The 17,018-nt window shown below is 41.0% G+C and overlaps 1 protein-coding gene across 2 annotated transcripts in view; it reads right to left on the bottom strand.

Annotated features, from left to right (window-relative positions):
- Positions 1 to 13: 13 nt before the first annotated feature.
- The window catches only part of rfx3 (regulatory factor X, 3 (influences HLA class II expression)), a 40,798-nt gene continuing 23,793 nt past the window's right edge, over positions 14 to 17,018 (bottom strand). The window contains exons 5-17 of one of the 2 annotated variants that reach the window (XM_062032190.1): positions 14,907 to 14,981; positions 14,550 to 14,731; positions 14,371 to 14,490; positions 14,169 to 14,293; positions 13,969 to 14,084; positions 9,296 to 9,411; positions 9,049 to 9,203; positions 8,875 to 8,972; positions 7,438 to 7,587; positions 7,148 to 7,356; positions 4,765 to 4,918; positions 4,639 to 4,681; positions 14 to 3,764 (exon numbers count right to left, since the gene is read on the bottom strand). In XM_062032190.1, coding sequence (XP_061888174.1) covers positions 3,484 to 3,764; positions 4,639 to 4,681; positions 4,765 to 4,918; positions 7,148 to 7,356; positions 7,438 to 7,587; positions 8,875 to 8,972; positions 9,049 to 9,203; positions 9,296 to 9,411; positions 13,969 to 14,084; positions 14,169 to 14,293; positions 14,371 to 14,490; positions 14,550 to 14,731; positions 14,907 to 14,981 — 1,824 coding nt within the window. In that variant the 3' untranslated portion in view covers positions 14 to 3,483. Of the gene's footprint in view, positions 3,765 to 4,638; positions 4,682 to 4,764; positions 4,919 to 7,147; positions 7,357 to 7,437; positions 7,588 to 8,874; positions 8,973 to 9,048; positions 9,204 to 9,295; positions 9,412 to 13,968; positions 14,115 to 14,168; positions 14,294 to 14,370; positions 14,491 to 14,549; positions 14,732 to 14,906; positions 14,982 to 17,018 lie in introns of both variants that reach the window. The other variant, XM_062032191.1, reaches the window with a different exon arrangement.

Below are 17,018 nucleotides of genomic sequence, written 5' to 3'. Positions count from 1 at the left end.
ACAGGAGACTCAAGGCGTTGAACAAGAAAACGTTTATTACTGCAAAGACAAAGTCACAAAAACAAACAAAAAAACCACTAAAAAGAAGCTAGCCTGAGCTGAGATCTGAAATATTCAGAAAAAACGAACTACATGTGTCTTTTTTTTGTTTAAAGTTTCTATAGTCAGCAATACGACACACTAAATAAATGGGAACATCTTTTATAAATATAAAAGTCCTTGTTTTTATACAAAATGCAACGATACAAATCACCCTACACGCTCGCCATATTGAAAAGATATATATTTACTGTATATATATATGAGAAAAAACGGCACACGGAAAGAAAGACATGAAATCTGTGTGTATATATTATATCAGATATTATACAGGATCAAAAGAAGACAGGGGATGGGGGTAATAACCAAATCAAATGATCAGGACAAATAAATAAACCTTAAGTTCAGGATATTTACATTTGTGTCTCAAATGAACAAAAATAAGCCTCCAAACGTCACTGCCAAAATGCTTGTGCTTGCATTCGAGCGTGCTACAGATGGCCACAACTCACTAAGACTGTCCAATGGCACTTGAAATCATAAAACATGAAAATAAACGGATCACAGCATTCAGAAACAAAAATAAAGAAAAATCAGCATCATTATGAGGAATAGGGAAACAAACCTGGAAACAAAATGACTCATTGATGGTTCTATACAATTAAAAAGAAGCCTTAGGGGTAATCTGTCACATGATATAATAAATAATAATCCAGTCAGGATCAATTTCATGCTGCCGTCCTTACAACAAAATGCCTCTAATGGAGCGTGTCTGTCTGAAGTACGCCATAAACCCAAAAGTCAGCCGGGTTTTGGAGGGAGGGGGGAGTTAAAAGGCACTGGAGTCTTGCTATGGGTCAAATGAAGCTGCTGTAAAAAAGCACTTTTTTTATGCTCAGAGATTCTCTTAGCACACACGGCTCTGACAAGAAAAAAAACATGTTGTGTCGGCAGCATTATCATCACTCCTGTGTGAGGCTTTTAAGAAGCAGAAATAAAAATCACTGTCTGGCACTATAGTGTATCAAAGTAAATAAAATAAAAAAATCTAGCAGCACAGACCAGAAAGCACTTGATCCCAAAGCACATCCATACGATTTGAAGAAAGCAAAGCCATTTTTCCCCATAATTAGGCACAAATAACAAGTTTACCATCTATGTGTTGTGTGGATTTATACAACAGAAGGGAGGTGAGATTTACATTACAAACCACAACGCAGATCCACGTCGCTTTTCTGAAGATTCATCAACAGATTTTTTTTTTTTTTTTGAAGAATAAGGCAAAGATCCAGTGCAGTCCATTCTGACACATATCTTGACCTCCTTAAGGGGCCAACTCAGTAGAGCATGTAAACAAAAAGAAAAGCGTTACACCTGGTCCTTCTGTACAGTAGCGCTGCACTTTTTCATTCCTTAACAGTACCACCGACTGTATGGCGTGGGCATGTGGAGCCAAACACAATAAATATCAATAAATAAAATGCAGGGAAATGGTGCAGACCATTTAAAAAAAAAAAAAAAAAAAAAATCCTATTTAGGAGGAATAATCTCAGTAGTGTCCACAACGTAAGAAGGGTTTGACAGTTCAAGTGTAGATGGTACAGTAGTTTTTTTTTTGTTTGTTTTTTTAAACCCTTTTTCAGTCTACTTACATCAGCTACCTTGGAAACAATCACACCCATTGAAAGCAACACATAGATGTAGTGTAGAAGCATTATATATATAGATTCTATACATATATATCTAGATTTATATATCTCTTTGAATATCAGAAAATATCTACTTTGGGTCCACTGTACAAAGATGACCAAAGTGGGGAAGGATGGGGAGGCGACCAAAAAAAGAAGAAGAAGAAGAAAATAATGTTTTTTGTTGTGTAGTTTGTGTGTGCAATAGGGTTTGGACAGACTGTGCTGCACGCGTCAAAGGGGGCTGGCACCACTGGCTTGAGGTAGGGTGACTGATGTGTTCGCACAACACACACACATTTAAAAAAATAGAGCAGAGCGACACACACTTCACCCAAAACAAAGGCTTGTACACAACAAAAGGCCTCAACACGGCAGAGTGGGGGGGGGTTTGAATAGAGTGTGGGAGTGCAGGGGGACTAAAGGGGGAACAGGAGGTACAGTATTGCAAGAGGAGTCAGGGTAGGGACATTTTGGTGGAAAAGTGAAATACAGTACAGCGAGAGACAGTAATGGCGCCTTGGGGGGGGGGGGGGAGTAGGAGCAGGACAGAGGACTAAAACACAGGTATGATCGAAATTTGGAGACAGCAGGGACAGGGGTAAAAGTGTAAAAAGAGGTATAGTACTGCAAAGACAGACCAGGAGAAAATGTATTTAGAGTAGAAAGAAGCAGGACTATGGGTAGGAAAAGGCCACAGAGCAGCAGATCATGTCGCAGGAACGAGACACGGGAGTGAAAGGAGGTGCTTGCTAGATTGAGAGATGTAAGAAGCTTAGCGGTGCTGATCCCGACAAAAGCAACAAGTGTGTCTGCGACTGCATCCCTTGGTCCAAACACCGACGAGCCAGCCCAAATCCAAGCCTATCCTGTGATCGGGGCGCCCCAAAACCAAATAAAGTAAGCAGAGAGAAAAGAAGGGGGGGGGGACACTGAGAACATCCCTATTTAAGGATAAGGCACTGTGATAAAGCCGAGGTACATGAAATCCCTGACATTCCTTTTGCTCCGCAACATGGCACAACAGCTATTGGCTCACCCTCAGCCGCCTCTCGTTGGGTTTTTTTTTTTTTTTTTTTTGGTCCTTTGCAAATGTAATAAATTTGATTGAGACAGAAAACTGCAAAAAACAGGGGAACATGTCCAGTAGGCTGATTTCTTCACGATTACGTGGACAAAGGCAAACGTTATGTACCGAGTGCATAATAGTCTAGTGGCCAAGGTGTGGGTTTGTACAGCCGGGGTCCTCCTATTTACAAGAGTAGCAGCGCACATATTCTTTAAGGGGTCCGTTTGACTGGGGGCTAAAAGCTTGACGTATTTACCATACGAAGGCTACCACCCCATCCTGGTTGGTCGAATGGCGTACGTAACCGCTACATACAATCGTCCAGAATAGTTCTTGTTCAGCATCTAATTCAACACAATGATAGCACCATGAGTTTTTGGGTTATACTATTTAAGAAGTACAGTAAATATGTACAGTGGGCCATGTGAGCTCAGAGACATCAGTAGTTTGGAGGATTTGTTAAACCCTGTTATTCTAGACCAGCAGAGGCCTTTCATACTGTCCTCCTCCAGCAGACGCTGCTAAAAGCAAAGACTTACAACAGGTGACCACGTCCTGGCCGCAGTATCCATATCCCGGGCTGGACCGTGTGGACCAGAGTGCAGACAGAGACAAAAGAGATGTAAACATGGAGGCTGACAGAGAAGTGGCGGAGCCAGACAAGGTCAGACACGCCCTCTCACACCATCAAACCGAGGCGTAGGTGTTGCCCGTGGCGCTGCAGTGGCGTATGGTCGGGGTACCGGCCGAGGGGGTTAGGATGTGCTCGCTGTGGTCTTGGGGGGGCAGTGGCAGCGAGTGGAGGACGCCCGGCTGGACCACGCCCACCACGGGGTGCGATCCGTCGTCGAGGCCGCCGACCTGAATGACTTGGATCACCTCGTGTTCAGACTTCTCGCGTTTGGCAAGAGGCTCCCCTGACTCTTCCGACTCGTCGTCCAAATCGCTATCCAGTCCGCTTGTTTCATCTGCGGGTGGAGGGGAAAAAACAGTTGATGAAATAGACTTGTGCTCATACGGTGCAGACATCCTACCATGTGGCTGGGCGGTGCCATTTGACTTGTGGGGCGGAATAGAATGATCCGCATCAAAACATAGCACTCTAATAAAGAAGTTGTTGTACACCCCTAATTAAAAAAACGGAAACTCTAAAAAAACAAAACAAAAAAAAACAGCTTTCTTACAGATGAAACAAACAAACATAGAAATTTGTGTAAAAGTCCATTCATTTCTGCATTTCAACTTCAAATGTGAAACTAATGTGATATAAACTCATTACATATAAAGTGAAATGTGTCAAGCTTGTATTTGTTATTTCGATGATCGTGGTTTACAGTTTTTGAAAATCAGAAATTTTCAATTCGAGGTTTTCATAAGCTGTAAGCCATAATCATCAAAATGAGGCTTGAAATATCTTGAGTTGGATGTAATGAGCCTGTCATATTACTTTCACCTAACTAACCTTTGCACTATATTCCATTTTTTGGAGTTCCACATGTTTATCTTGTTCTCTTTTCTCCCTTTATCCCTCGTTCTACTTGTGTCCCCACTGCTCTGTTGTACCCTTTAACCTTTGTTCTACTCATTAGCTCTTGGTTTTACGTGTTCACATCCAGCAAGGGGTATGCCAATGCCTTGTGAGGTTAAAACAATTCCCTTTTCCCATCCAAATCCTTCTTCTCTTCTGTTCCTCATTCCACTCTCGCTCTTTTCTTCCCTTCAGCCCACACTCTTGCTTCTACTGTTTTGCATCTCCCCTCTCACTCCTGCTTCCCTTCTTTCATATTCCTGCTCTTGTCCCCACTACCAAACTCGGCACTTAAGGAAGCAGGATGCACCTACCTTTATCCATGTTGGAGAGCGTCAGGTTGTTGAGGCTGTCGAACTGGCAATGTAAAGAAAAATTGTTTTCAGAGTTCACCAATGAAATGAACCTAGATCCGAAAAAAAGGTATGTAGTAACAATACCTCGCCCATGACACCAATGGGCGTCTCTCCGGTCGCTTGGGCCACGCGGTGCTCCACCAGGTAGAACATGTACTCGTCGTAGAGCAGGCGGATCAGGTGAAAAGAACCGAAGCTGGCAGCGCTGCGCAGGGTCAGGTCCCGGATCACCATAGAGCTAAAGACAATTCACAGTAAGCTTATTCTTAAAGGGGAACTGCACTTTTTTTTAAATTTCTGCTTATTGGCCACAATCATTGTGAGGGACAAGAAGACAAATGTCTTTTTTAATGCAATCTAACTCTTCAATAAAAGTCTGCTTACAATGGAGTTCATGGGAGGTCCTCTATTCCGCCCATAAAGCCTTCTAAATAAAAGTGCCAACAATACTCAATTTACATTTTGTGACCTGAATATCACCCAAGTAAGTGATATTGTTTATATGCATTTTTAGTGGCGCATTGTCACAGAGAGCTAACTAGCTTGTTGCTGCTATATTGACATCATCAGCTGCTTTTTCGCCTTGGAGCTGGTGAAAGTTTATTCTAGATCATAATGCCTCTCACCTTGATAGTAGAAGGATGAGGACGTAATCCGACATGTTGGTCAACTTTGGCATCCAACTTAGACCCGGAAATGGTGAGAAAGACCCAAATAGACGCTTGGTTCCACCCCATTTTTTCTTTGTGAGGATTGAGTCGTTCATCTTAACTGGTACATATGAACTTCCTATCAGTGAGAGCAGACTTTGCACAGTGAGTGATAGGGGTGTGGGAAAAAAATCGATTCGAATTCGAATCGCAATTCTCACGTTGTGCGATTCAGAATCGATTCTCATTTTTAAAAAATAGATTTTTTATTATATTTTTTTAATTTTATTTTTAATTTTTTAATTTTTTTTAACCAATCCAACAAAACAATACACAGCAATACCATAACAATGCAATCCAATTCCAAAACCAAACCCGACCCAGCAACACTCAGAACTGCAATAAACAGAGCAATTGAGAGGAGACACAAACACGACACAGAACAAACCAAAAGTAGTGAAACAAAAATGAATATTATCAACAACAGCATCAATATTAGTTACAATTTCAACATAGCAGTGATTAAAAATCCCTCTTTCACATCATTAGACATTTATAAAAAAAAAAAAAGAACAATAGTGTCACAGTGGCTTACACTTGCATCGCATCTCATAAGCTTGACAACACACTGTGTCCATTATTTTCGGTTCATTTAATGGTTAAAACAAATTTACATTATTGCAATCAGTTGATAAAACATTGTCCTTTACAATTATAAAAGCTTTTTACAAAAATCTACTACCCTGTTTGCATGTCAGCAGACTGGGGTAGATCCTGCTGAAATCCTATGTATTGAATGTATAGAAAATCGTTTTGAATCAGGAAAAAATCGTTTTTGAATCGTATTGAATTGAAAAAAAATCTATTTTGAATCAAATCGTGACCCCAAGAATCGATATTGAATCGAATCGTGGGACACCCAAAGATTCACAGCCCTAGTAAGTGAGTGATGTTTTATTATGTTTGTTGTTTCTCATGAAGTCTGCAGTTAGTAGTAATCAGTGATGTTGTCGAAGGAAAAAGCCAATGTTGTAATGCGTTTTTTAAATTAATGTGCCGCCGTATGCTTAAAATGAGAAAAATATGTACAGCTTGCATATAAAGGTGTTAGGATGGTTTTTTAAAGCGCTTTCTAGGCAGAATAGAATGACTCACAGGCTCCATTGTAAGCGGACTTTAGATGACATTTATTTACTACCGTATTTTTCGGAGTATAAGTCGCACCGGCCGAAAATGCATAACAAAGAAGGAAAAAAACATGTATAAGTCGGATGTTTTGGGGAAATTTATTTGATAAAACCCAACACCAAGAATAGACATTTGAAAGGCAATTTAAAATAAATAAAGAATAGTGAACAACAGGCTGAATAAGTGTACGTTATATGAGGCATAAATAACCAACTGAGAAGGTGCCTGGTATGTTAACGTAACATATTATGGTAAGAGTCATTCAAATAACTATAACATATAGAACATGCTATATGTTTACCAAACAATCTGTCACTCCTAATCGCTAAATCCCATGAAATCTTATACGTCTAGTCTCTTACGTGAATGAGCTAAATAATATTATTTGATATTTTACGGTAATGTGTAAATAATTTCACACATAAGTCGCTCCTGAGTATAAGTCGCACCCCCGGCCAAACTATGAAAAAAACTGCGACTTATAGTCCGAAAAATACGGTAGTTGGAATGCATAAAAGCACATATGTTCTTATCTTACGTCAAGATTGTGAATTATAGGCAAAATTCCAAAAACGTGCAGTTCCCCTTTAAGGCCTGCAACACATTGATGTGGTTTTGGTGGTACCCACCTGTAAAAGGACCACTTGAGTAGGAACTGCCGTGCCGCCTTTGGGAAGCTGGGCCGCTGCTCGTAAGGCTTCAGCACCTGAGTGACCACGTTATCCAGCCAGGCTGCCCACTGCTCCAGAGAGCTTTGCTGCTGTAGCGTGGCCTTGAAGTCCTGCTCCAAGTGCTGAACCATGCCTTCCTCGCACTGGCACACCCACGACGCCTGCTCCTGTTCGGCGCAGAAAGAAGTAGCGTTAAAGTCACCGCGGCTCTGGGCGGAGAAACCAATTTGCGTGGCCGTGACACAAACCTGCACGTTGGCGAAGTCGACGCGGTTGAGGTCGCTCAGCATCTGGTTGATCTGCGACGTGTTCTGCAACACTGCACGGGCCGCCTGAGCCAGGTGGTTCAGAGACGTGTATCTGCGGAGTGTTTGCGCAAAGGCACTAACAGCAGCAACCTATGAAAAGGAGACCCTAGTCATGTGACTTACTTATACTGAATTGTTTCTTATGCATTACAAAAGGTGAAAATCCATCAGGACCGTGAATAGACATGCTTGGTATTTACATTCATTTGGGATAGCTCCTTGAAAGGCAGCATTTTGTGTTCAAGGTGGTCCCTTGCTTGTAAATCACTGTGAAGTAGGGCTGCACGATTAATTGACATTGAGGTTTTATTAGTGTGATTAAAAAAAGGCTGAGGTTTGTTTTCCTCCACCGTCACTTGAGTGAGAGCCATGTTCACCAATCACAATTGTTAAGCCTCGCATTTTTTTGTCTCCCGCTACAAACAGGGAGAAAGAGGTCTCACTTTGTGCAGCGCCCTCAGCGATGTTTATTTAACAGAGAATTAACTGAACGCAGTGAGCCCGCTTTTCAGTCATTAACAATCTTTGTTTTGGTGGGCGGAGAGCAGGGTGCAGAGACTCGCGACTTGCCAGTAAGAAGTTCCACAAAGTAACAAAAATTAAGAGGAGCAAAATATGATTATAAAGCCAAATATCCCATTAAGGAAATATTTCAGCTTAAAATTGGATGGGCAAAATGAGCCCATCAACAAGGACGAACGAGTGAGAATGCCGTGATCACATGAAGTTGGTCCATTTTATTTTGTTTATTTATTAAATATAACAAAGTTATTTACCTTCCAATTGTAAACAATTCTACAGTAATGAGAAATGAAAGTTTTTATCTTTTTAAATGGTTACGTACATTATTATGTTATGATGACATTACATTATAAACACAATTTTTCTATCAGTTATTTCTACAGTTAAGGAGCATGATGTAGACAAAAGCTCCGAGTCTGTCTCAAAGAAGCAAATATGTTTTTAGGTCAATTATTGCACATTGTTCTAATGTGTGGCACCTAGAGACAAGAATATGTTGATTGACAGTCTAAAAGTAACATGTCTTCTTCCTTCACTTGCTATTTTCACAGTTTTATGAAAGGAATCTAAAAATCGCAAATTCACTTGCAATTTTGGAGAGATTAAACACAATTTTTTTTTTCTCAAAATTGTGCAGCCCTACCGTGAAGACACCGTTTTTAAACCTTTCATTAAATGCATTATGGACACCTACACCCGCTGCAGCTTAGAATAGCTCCGTTCATCTATTGTTTGTTTTTTTAACCTTACTTTCAACCTTTTTCCTGGTTCATTTCTCACTAAATAGGTGACGCACGTGCTTCCCCTTTCTGATTACGTTACTATTTCATGTTACAAAAAGTTCTCCTTTTGCACCTTGGACTGGATCATCCTTTGTGGGATTGCGTTCATGGCATTATTGAGCCAACTTTCCAGGCTTTTGGCAAAATTGCGAATGGCTTGAGTCAAGGCACCTGGGAAGTGAAAGACGATAATGAATGATGACTTTGGCAAGGAAGAGGTAAGTCGTGTTGGGGATCAGTGACTCACTGGGAATGGGTCTCAGGACATCCGGGATGAGGATCTCCACAAGGGCCTGGTACATAAGATGGTCGCAGGTGCTCATCCACTTGAGCACCACCTCGTTCCGGCACAGCGCCAGCAGCTGCGACTGTGGGAGTCGGGCTTCGATCTCGCTTATGCTGCTGCACAACGGGTTCAAACGTAGGTTTCACATTTATTCATGTAGCAATCACCACACCTACGAAGTCAGCACTACATTCCCACTTGTCGGTACCTGTTTTCTGTTACAGTGGTGCCCTCTACAGAGTCGGGCGGAGTGTAACGCCAGAATGTTTGCCAGAGCTTCTCGATGAGACTAAACTGGAGGTTGACCACCACGTCCAGGATGGCCTGAGACAAGTGGAGAGACACAAACAGTGAGTGATGTTTTAGCACTTACTGTAGGTTGTTTTTTCAGTCGGGTATTTGAGGACACGAGCGGGGAAGATGTAAACTTTAGATAATTTTTTTCAAACTTTATAATGTTGAGAAATCAAAATGCCAGCGCTTGGCATTTCAAAAATCTCTCACTGTAAACACACATGACCTTTCTGAAGTGTGAATCCAGATGAAGTTTGATTAGGTGTTATATCGTCTTTAATTTGTCAAATTGTTGTTCATTATTTTCCAACCTTTTCTCACCTAAACCCATACTCAAAGATTAATACATATGTATGTGTAAGGGAAAACCAAATGATGGTCTTTAAAAGGAAGTGCAATTACAGAAGATGAATGAGGAGCGGTGGAGTCTCAGACATGATTGGAACTGTGAACAGGAACATGACCCCATTATCTCCCTTATTAATAAACTACAGTGGTACTTCGGGTTTTGTACGCCACATTTTTACAGTGATACGGGTTTCAATCAGACGTTTTGCAAAAATGTTCCTTGTTCATGTTTACCTTCCAGGTCAGGTGTGTCAAACTTGTATTTTTTTTTTAGGGCCACATCATAATTATGGCTGCTTGTGACCGTGAATACACATGAAAATAAACTTATACTGTAATAGCCTTAGTACAGAGTTTGCACAGGCAATTGTTTGATTATTGCATTTTTTACCAACAGATTGTTGGAGAACTTGCTTTAAAATCGTAAGTCAGGGTGACAAGCAGATGTTTTATGTATTTGTGATAACCAAAATAAATACTTACAATATTTTGTTGCATGATAAGACTACCGTATTTTTCGGAGTATAAGTCGCACTGGCCGAAAATGCATAATAAAGAAGGAAATAAACATATATAAGCCGCACTGGAGTATAAGTCGCATTTTTGGGGGAAATGTATATGATAAAACCCAACACCAAGAATAGACATTTGAAAGGCAATTTAAAATAAATAAAGAATAGTGAACAACAGGCTGAATAAGTGTACGTTATATGACGCATAAATAACCAACTGAGAACATGCCTGGTATGTTAACGTAACATATTATGGTAAGAGTCATTCAAATAACTATAACATATAGAACATGCTATACGTTTACCAAACAATCTGTCACTCCTAATCGCTAAATCCCATGAAATCTTATACGTCTAGTCTCTTACGTGAATGAGCTAAATAATATTATTATTTTTACTATTATTTTTTATTCATTATTATATTGATATTTTACGCTAATGTGTTAATAATTTCACACATAAGTCGCTCCTAAGTATAAGTCACACCCCCGAAAAATCTATGAATATACGGTAATATAGTTTAGAGGATATGCAATTGCATTCAGTGCATTTGTCTGCCAAAATTGAAAGAACCAATTTAGCCAGAAAGTGCCTTATCACATCATTACCAGCTTCTCCTAGGCCACATCTGGCCTCCGGACCTTGAGCTAAACCACACCTAAGATCTAGGATCAGGGGTCTGCAACCCGCGGCATATGTGGCTCTTCTGCCCCATTGTTGAGGCTCTCCCCAGATTTTTTATAACCCCGGAGTGAGAAAAGTTTGCATATTACAAAGAAATCTATAATTCCCGGCTGTCCGTGAGGCCGTGAATGCGCACAGACTAAGTTCTGAGGCGCAAGGAAGGCCTGTGTGTTCAGTTCAGCTTCTTGTTTAAGCTGACCATGAATACTTGCCAAAAAGGTAAAATAGTTTAATTTCACATGGACAGATTGCTTTGCCTGTAAAATAAAAAAAAAAGATAAACGTTTAAAAGTTTATAAACTGTGTTACGTTTTGCTACTCTATACTATTTTTCTTTAGTGAAAGAGGCGGCAACAAGTCTCTTTTGATAGTAAAGGTTGCAGAGGTTATCATACAACCAAACATTGCATGTCACAAACTCGTCTTTATCATTCGGTGTAATCAAGTACCCAAGCAAAGACTCAGGCCATGTCCACACAAACACAGATACTTAATAAACGCATACTTATCTCTGCGTTTAGGCCTATTGTGCACACCCAGACGCATACTTTTGTCTTTAAAAATGCAGACTTTTGCAAACGCTGGCCAAAGTTTAGAGTTCCAAAATTCTCCGCTTAGCGTGTGCGTGTATACGGCACAAACGGAGACTTGTGATGACGTCACGGTTGTGCGCTGTCATTTCCAAGCTCAACAAGATTAAGATTAAAGTACCAATGATTGTCACACACACACTAGATGTGGTGAAATTTGTCCTCTGCATTTGACCCATCCCCTTGGGGAGCAGTGGGCAGCAGCGGCGCCGCGCCCGGGAATCATTTTGGTGATTTAACCCCCAACTCCAACCCTTGATGCTGAGTGCCAAGCAGGGAGGAAACGGGTCCCATTTTTATAGTCTTTGGTATGACACTGCCTTGCTGCCTTTAAACACACTATAAGATGACTTACTGTATGTCTGAACGTAAACATGCTGCTCTTTTCACTCAACATTAATAAAAAATGCGACACTAATGACAGTCAGCTGTTTTGGATATGATCGCTGTTGAACCTCCACTTGATGGGACAACTTTGACAAGCAAGACTTTTTGTTCTGTGTCATCAGAAAGGTGCAACACTATCTTATGTTTTTAGTCCTTGTTTAACGACGAATCATGAAGTTAACTTACGTGTCTTGCTTGCATTTTTGTAGATCGAGCCGGGTGCGACCCAGCAACTAAAAAAACCATAATGTAGCGTCCTCCTTGTAGTGTGTACTGATGTTAAAGACAATATACACTTCATTAAACACGTACTATATCACTATATGCATTATTAAATGCTTTATAATACCCTTAAACATGCAAGATGGTTTCCTTGGCTCGTTAGTGTGTGCTGATTTTAGAAATAATGTACACTTGACTGCACATGTAATACATCACCATGGTGCTGAACATGTTATAATTCTATGAGTGTTGGATTTCAGCAGCACATGCATGCATTTGCTCTTTAATAATGTTCCCAGGGCTCTGTGTATGTGCAGGCTGGTTTTAAAGATAATGTACACGTCATTGTACATCTAGTATATCAAAATAAACATAATAGGAGGTGTAATGCCACCAAGTCAGCTATTGCTGCTTTTTTTTAGGCTTCTGGTTGGATAAAATGTGCAAGGCAGCAGGTGTATGTGTTTGTGTGTAGACATAAACAGTTTTGAAACTACACTTGTGTGAATGGAGATTGTTTTAACCCCAAATATGTGTTTTTGAGACTCTCCGTGTTCGTGTGGACATGGCCTCAGTGTCACTGCTGTTTTTTAATTGAGTACAACTTCTAAATAAGCCACCTTGGTCCCAAATAAGGCTGCGAGTGCTAGCGTTTTGATAAAGAAAGTGAAAAACACTATTGAATTTAAGAAAGAACTTGAGTACAAAGGTGGCATATGTGTTGCTCTCCCTCCTTTCCTCCCTTTCTGCTCAGAGTCATCAGGAAAGGTAAAAGTGATGTTGAATGTTCTTTGATCCATTTAAATTGTAATTTATACTTATCTCACATTGTAAAGCTATGATTATTCTCAATCAAATAATGATAATACATCAGACAAGATCAGTGGGATTAATAGAATACAATAAAGCAATGCATAAAGAAATAACAGTTATTCACTTCAAAACAGAAAACAACTACCGTATTTTTCAGACTGTAAGTCGCAGTTTTTTTCATAGTCGGGGGTGCGACTTATACTCAGGAGCGACTTACGTGTGAAATTATTAACATCCATCCATTTTCTACCGCTTGTCCCTTTTGGGGTCGCGGGGGGTCGCTGGAGCCTATCTCAGCTTCAATCGGGCAGAAGGCGGGGTACACCCTGGACAAGTTGCCACTTCATTGCAGAAATTATTAACACATTACCGTAAAATATCAAATAATATTATTTAGCTCATTCACGTAAGAGACTAGACGTATAAGATTTCATGGGATTTAGCGATTAGGAGTGACAGATTGTTTGGTAAACGTATAGCATGTACTATGTGTTATAGTTATTTGAATGACTCTTACCATAATATGTTATGTTAACATACCAGGCACCTTCTCAATTGGTTATTTATGCCTCATATAACGTACACTTATTCAGCCTGTTGTTCACTATTCTTTATTTATTTTAAATTGCCTTTCAAATGTCTATTCTTGGTGTTGGGTTTTATCAAATAAATTTCCCCAAAACATGCGACTTATACTCCAGTGCGACTTATATATGTTTTTTTCCTTCTTTATTATGCATTTTTGGCCGGTGCGACTTATACTCCGGAGCGACTTATAGTCCGAAAAATACAGTATGCATTGAATGAAGTAACAGCATTAAAGATTCAATTAAAAAAGTGAGTTTTGATGATGGACATGTTAGTGCAGTTATGGGCGGGAGTTAAAGAGGGAGGGGGCAGCGGATTCATTGCATTTACATTATTTCTTACAGGAGAGAATTGCTTTGGTTTCTTTCTGTTTTTTCTCCTCAAAAAGCGTGTTAGGTCTGTATTAGTGCAAAAGCGTGCAAAGCAAGACAACGTGCTCTAACCTCACAGTGCTCCCTGTAAAGTGACTGGAGAGCTTTCACGTCCTCCGGGCTGATGTTCTCTGCGTTACTCTGCCCCAAGTCCAGCTCCACAAAATCAGGCAGAGCCCGCGATGCATCTGTTGCCATGACGACAGTTAAATCGGTTGCTACGGAGTCATTAAGAAGACAGTCAGGGTCATTTTTATGCGGCTGCGACTGACCTAAGAACTGCTGGTGGTGCTGACTCTGTGCGATAATCGTCTGCTCAGCTGCACCCGGCTGGTTAAGACCCCCACCTGAGTAGTTCTCTGCCGGACTGGTGTCAAACTTCTGCACTGGCTTGAATCTGAAATGGTCCGCCTTTGGGTTTAATGTCCTCAAACCAGTTACTGCGTGTGTGCGCGTGCGCACGGGAGAGTCTACCTCTGTTTCTGCTGGACTGGCTGCTGTCTGAGGGCCATATACTGCATGTCCTCCTGGAGTCTGTTGAGCGGCGAATCAGGCTTGACACGTATTCCGTAGTAGTGATATTTGGAGTTCCCCCTGCAAGACGGAACGCCGACGTCAAAGGCGGATAGGGCGTCCGGGCCACGAGAGCGTACCTTGTCCCGAGGCGTCTTGTACGGAGTCCCATGAAGATGGAGCGGATGAGTTTGCCAAAGGAGGCTGCGTTCACCGGGTCCAGTTTTTGCTCCTGGCAGTGGCGCAGATAGTGATTGTAGAGGGTGGATCGCGGTAGACTCACACCCTCTGCTGTTTCGTAGTTGTCCAGCAGCCACTGCAGCTGCAGGGGCGGAAAACAGTTTGAACAACACACAAAAGACGTAGGGCTGCCTGTCTGTAATTCAAATCCCCCCCTCAAAAAAAAAAAAAGCAAAGCAGGCAAAAGAAGCAAGAGGCATCAGCGAACTGAAGAGAGACAGGAAAAAAACCGAAAGAGGCAAAGCGCAGCAACTTACATGGCTGTTGAGTAGTGAGCTTCTCTGACTGGATAAACCCTCAGATTTTTGGAGCGTCTCAATCGCCATTTCAATCTGACAACGCACCAAGCACAGGACAACAAAATGTAAGAAGAGCGAAATAAAAACAAAAGCCAGGAAGAGTCCAACAAAATAATGGAGTGACAAAGAAAACCTCGGCAAAAGCCCTTCACCTCAGAGCAAGCGCTTGTAAACCCGAGTAGAGCTGAACATAAAATAACATATTTGCTTAGTTAAGACATATGAAGGCGTCTCATGTGAAAGTCCGCAATGCCATACTTGCAGAGAACTAACCCTTCCAGATTCCTCTGGCACACACACCAACAACTGTTACAACCACCCGCTGCACAGGACTGAACAAGACTACAAATTGCATGATAATCTAACTTCGGAAACTGAAGTCATGCTTTGTCACAACAAGGTTCTTAAAAAAGTATTTATTTTAGTGTTGGGATGCTACAATTCACGTACTAGTCTATGACACATTTGCTACTGGGTGGAAGGGCTGGGCGATATGGCCTTTTATTAATATCTCGATATTTTTAGGCCAAGTCACGATACACGTTATATATATCTGGATATTTTGCCTTAGCCTTGAATGAACACTTGATGCATATAATCACAGCAGTATGATGATTCTATGTGTCTACATCAAAACATTCTTGTTCATACTGCATTAACATATGCTCGTTTTAAACTTTCATGCAGAGAGGGAAATCACAACTAAGTCAATTTAACAAAACTGCATTTATTAAACAGTTATTAAGCAGTGGCACAAACATTCATGTCATTTCCAAAACAGAAAGCGCAAGATTGTCAGAGACATTTTAAAACAAGCTATTAGTGCACTTTAGTGCATCATGTCACTAAGATGACATATCAAAACAACACTAAATTAAAGTGTACTTTTTGTACAGAACGCCACTACAATAGTTTAAAACTAATAAAGTGCACTTTTGTGCATGATGTCACACAAGATATTTCAATAACTGTCAAATAAAAATGAGCTGCATAATAGGAAATCAAATAGTGTATTTCCTTCGCTATGTGGTAGGTTCCTGCGGACGTTATCTCCTCCTGTTGTTGACTATTTTGTTCATACGGTGTTGATCTGAAAATGGCTGCTTGGGCATTTTGTGGGTGTGGCACCGGCCGAGATGTTGACATGAGGAGTTTCAAGAACTCCTTATTCTCTAGCGGGGGACTTTTCAAATGATGCTACAAATTAGCATAGCAATGATACTTTTTGTAGCAACACTTTGCCTCATACTTGACATATTACGGTTGTCTGTTCGACACATTTCTGCTTGAAGCCAAACCACCGCCAGACGATGGACCCTGTGCTGTTTTTCTTGGGAATTAATTCTTCCTTCATTTGTTACCAGATTCACACCTTTTTCTCTCGTATTACCTCTCGCTCCGCACCGTTAGCACTACAGCTAATGTTACCCGTGTCGCTACCTCTCTGCTTTGCGAGGGCGTGTCATGTGCAACATCATGTTGCACGTGCGACAGTATGTGACGTATGTAAGAAGGTGAGCTCGTTTTATGTCTCATTGAGAAGGAGGGACAACAAAGAGTGAGAAACGCCTGTAGTGTAATGCCCGCAGCTAAAAGCAACTGCGTGAGAACGCATACTCGAGTATCACGATATAGTCATTTTCTATATCGCACAGAGACAAACCGTCGAGTATATTCGATATATCGCCCAGCCCTACCGGGTGGCAAACATTTTTTTAAATAATTTATAAACCACCACATTTTCTCTGACTCAACTTTCGCCTGTCCCACTAGACACACCATTTAGCTTGTTCATAGATGAATAATAGAACTCGGATAATGAATTTGCCACTTGTTATGTCTTCCCAATGAACATGTATGCAAATGTTCCAGATTGTAGCCAAAGGCTGATTTCCATCTGCAGTCCCTGGCAGGTTGATGGTATACAGCAGGGAAGGGATTTATCTGGCTCATTCCTGGGTGGATCTCGCGTAGAGGAAGGTGGGGTTTATTCATTTTGCAATGCAGTCTGCTAAAAATGATGGAAAGAGCCACTCTACATAGCAACTGACACTGTGGTCAAAGTTGGAA

Source organism: Entelurus aequoreus, linkage group LG21 (genome assembly GCF_033978785.1).
Source record: "Entelurus aequoreus isolate RoL-2023_Sb linkage group LG21, RoL_Eaeq_v1.1, whole genome shotgun sequence".
NCBI lineage: Eukaryota > Metazoa > Chordata > Actinopteri > Syngnathiformes > Syngnathidae > Entelurus > Entelurus aequoreus.
This window is presented reverse-complemented; position numbering and strand designations above follow the sequence as displayed.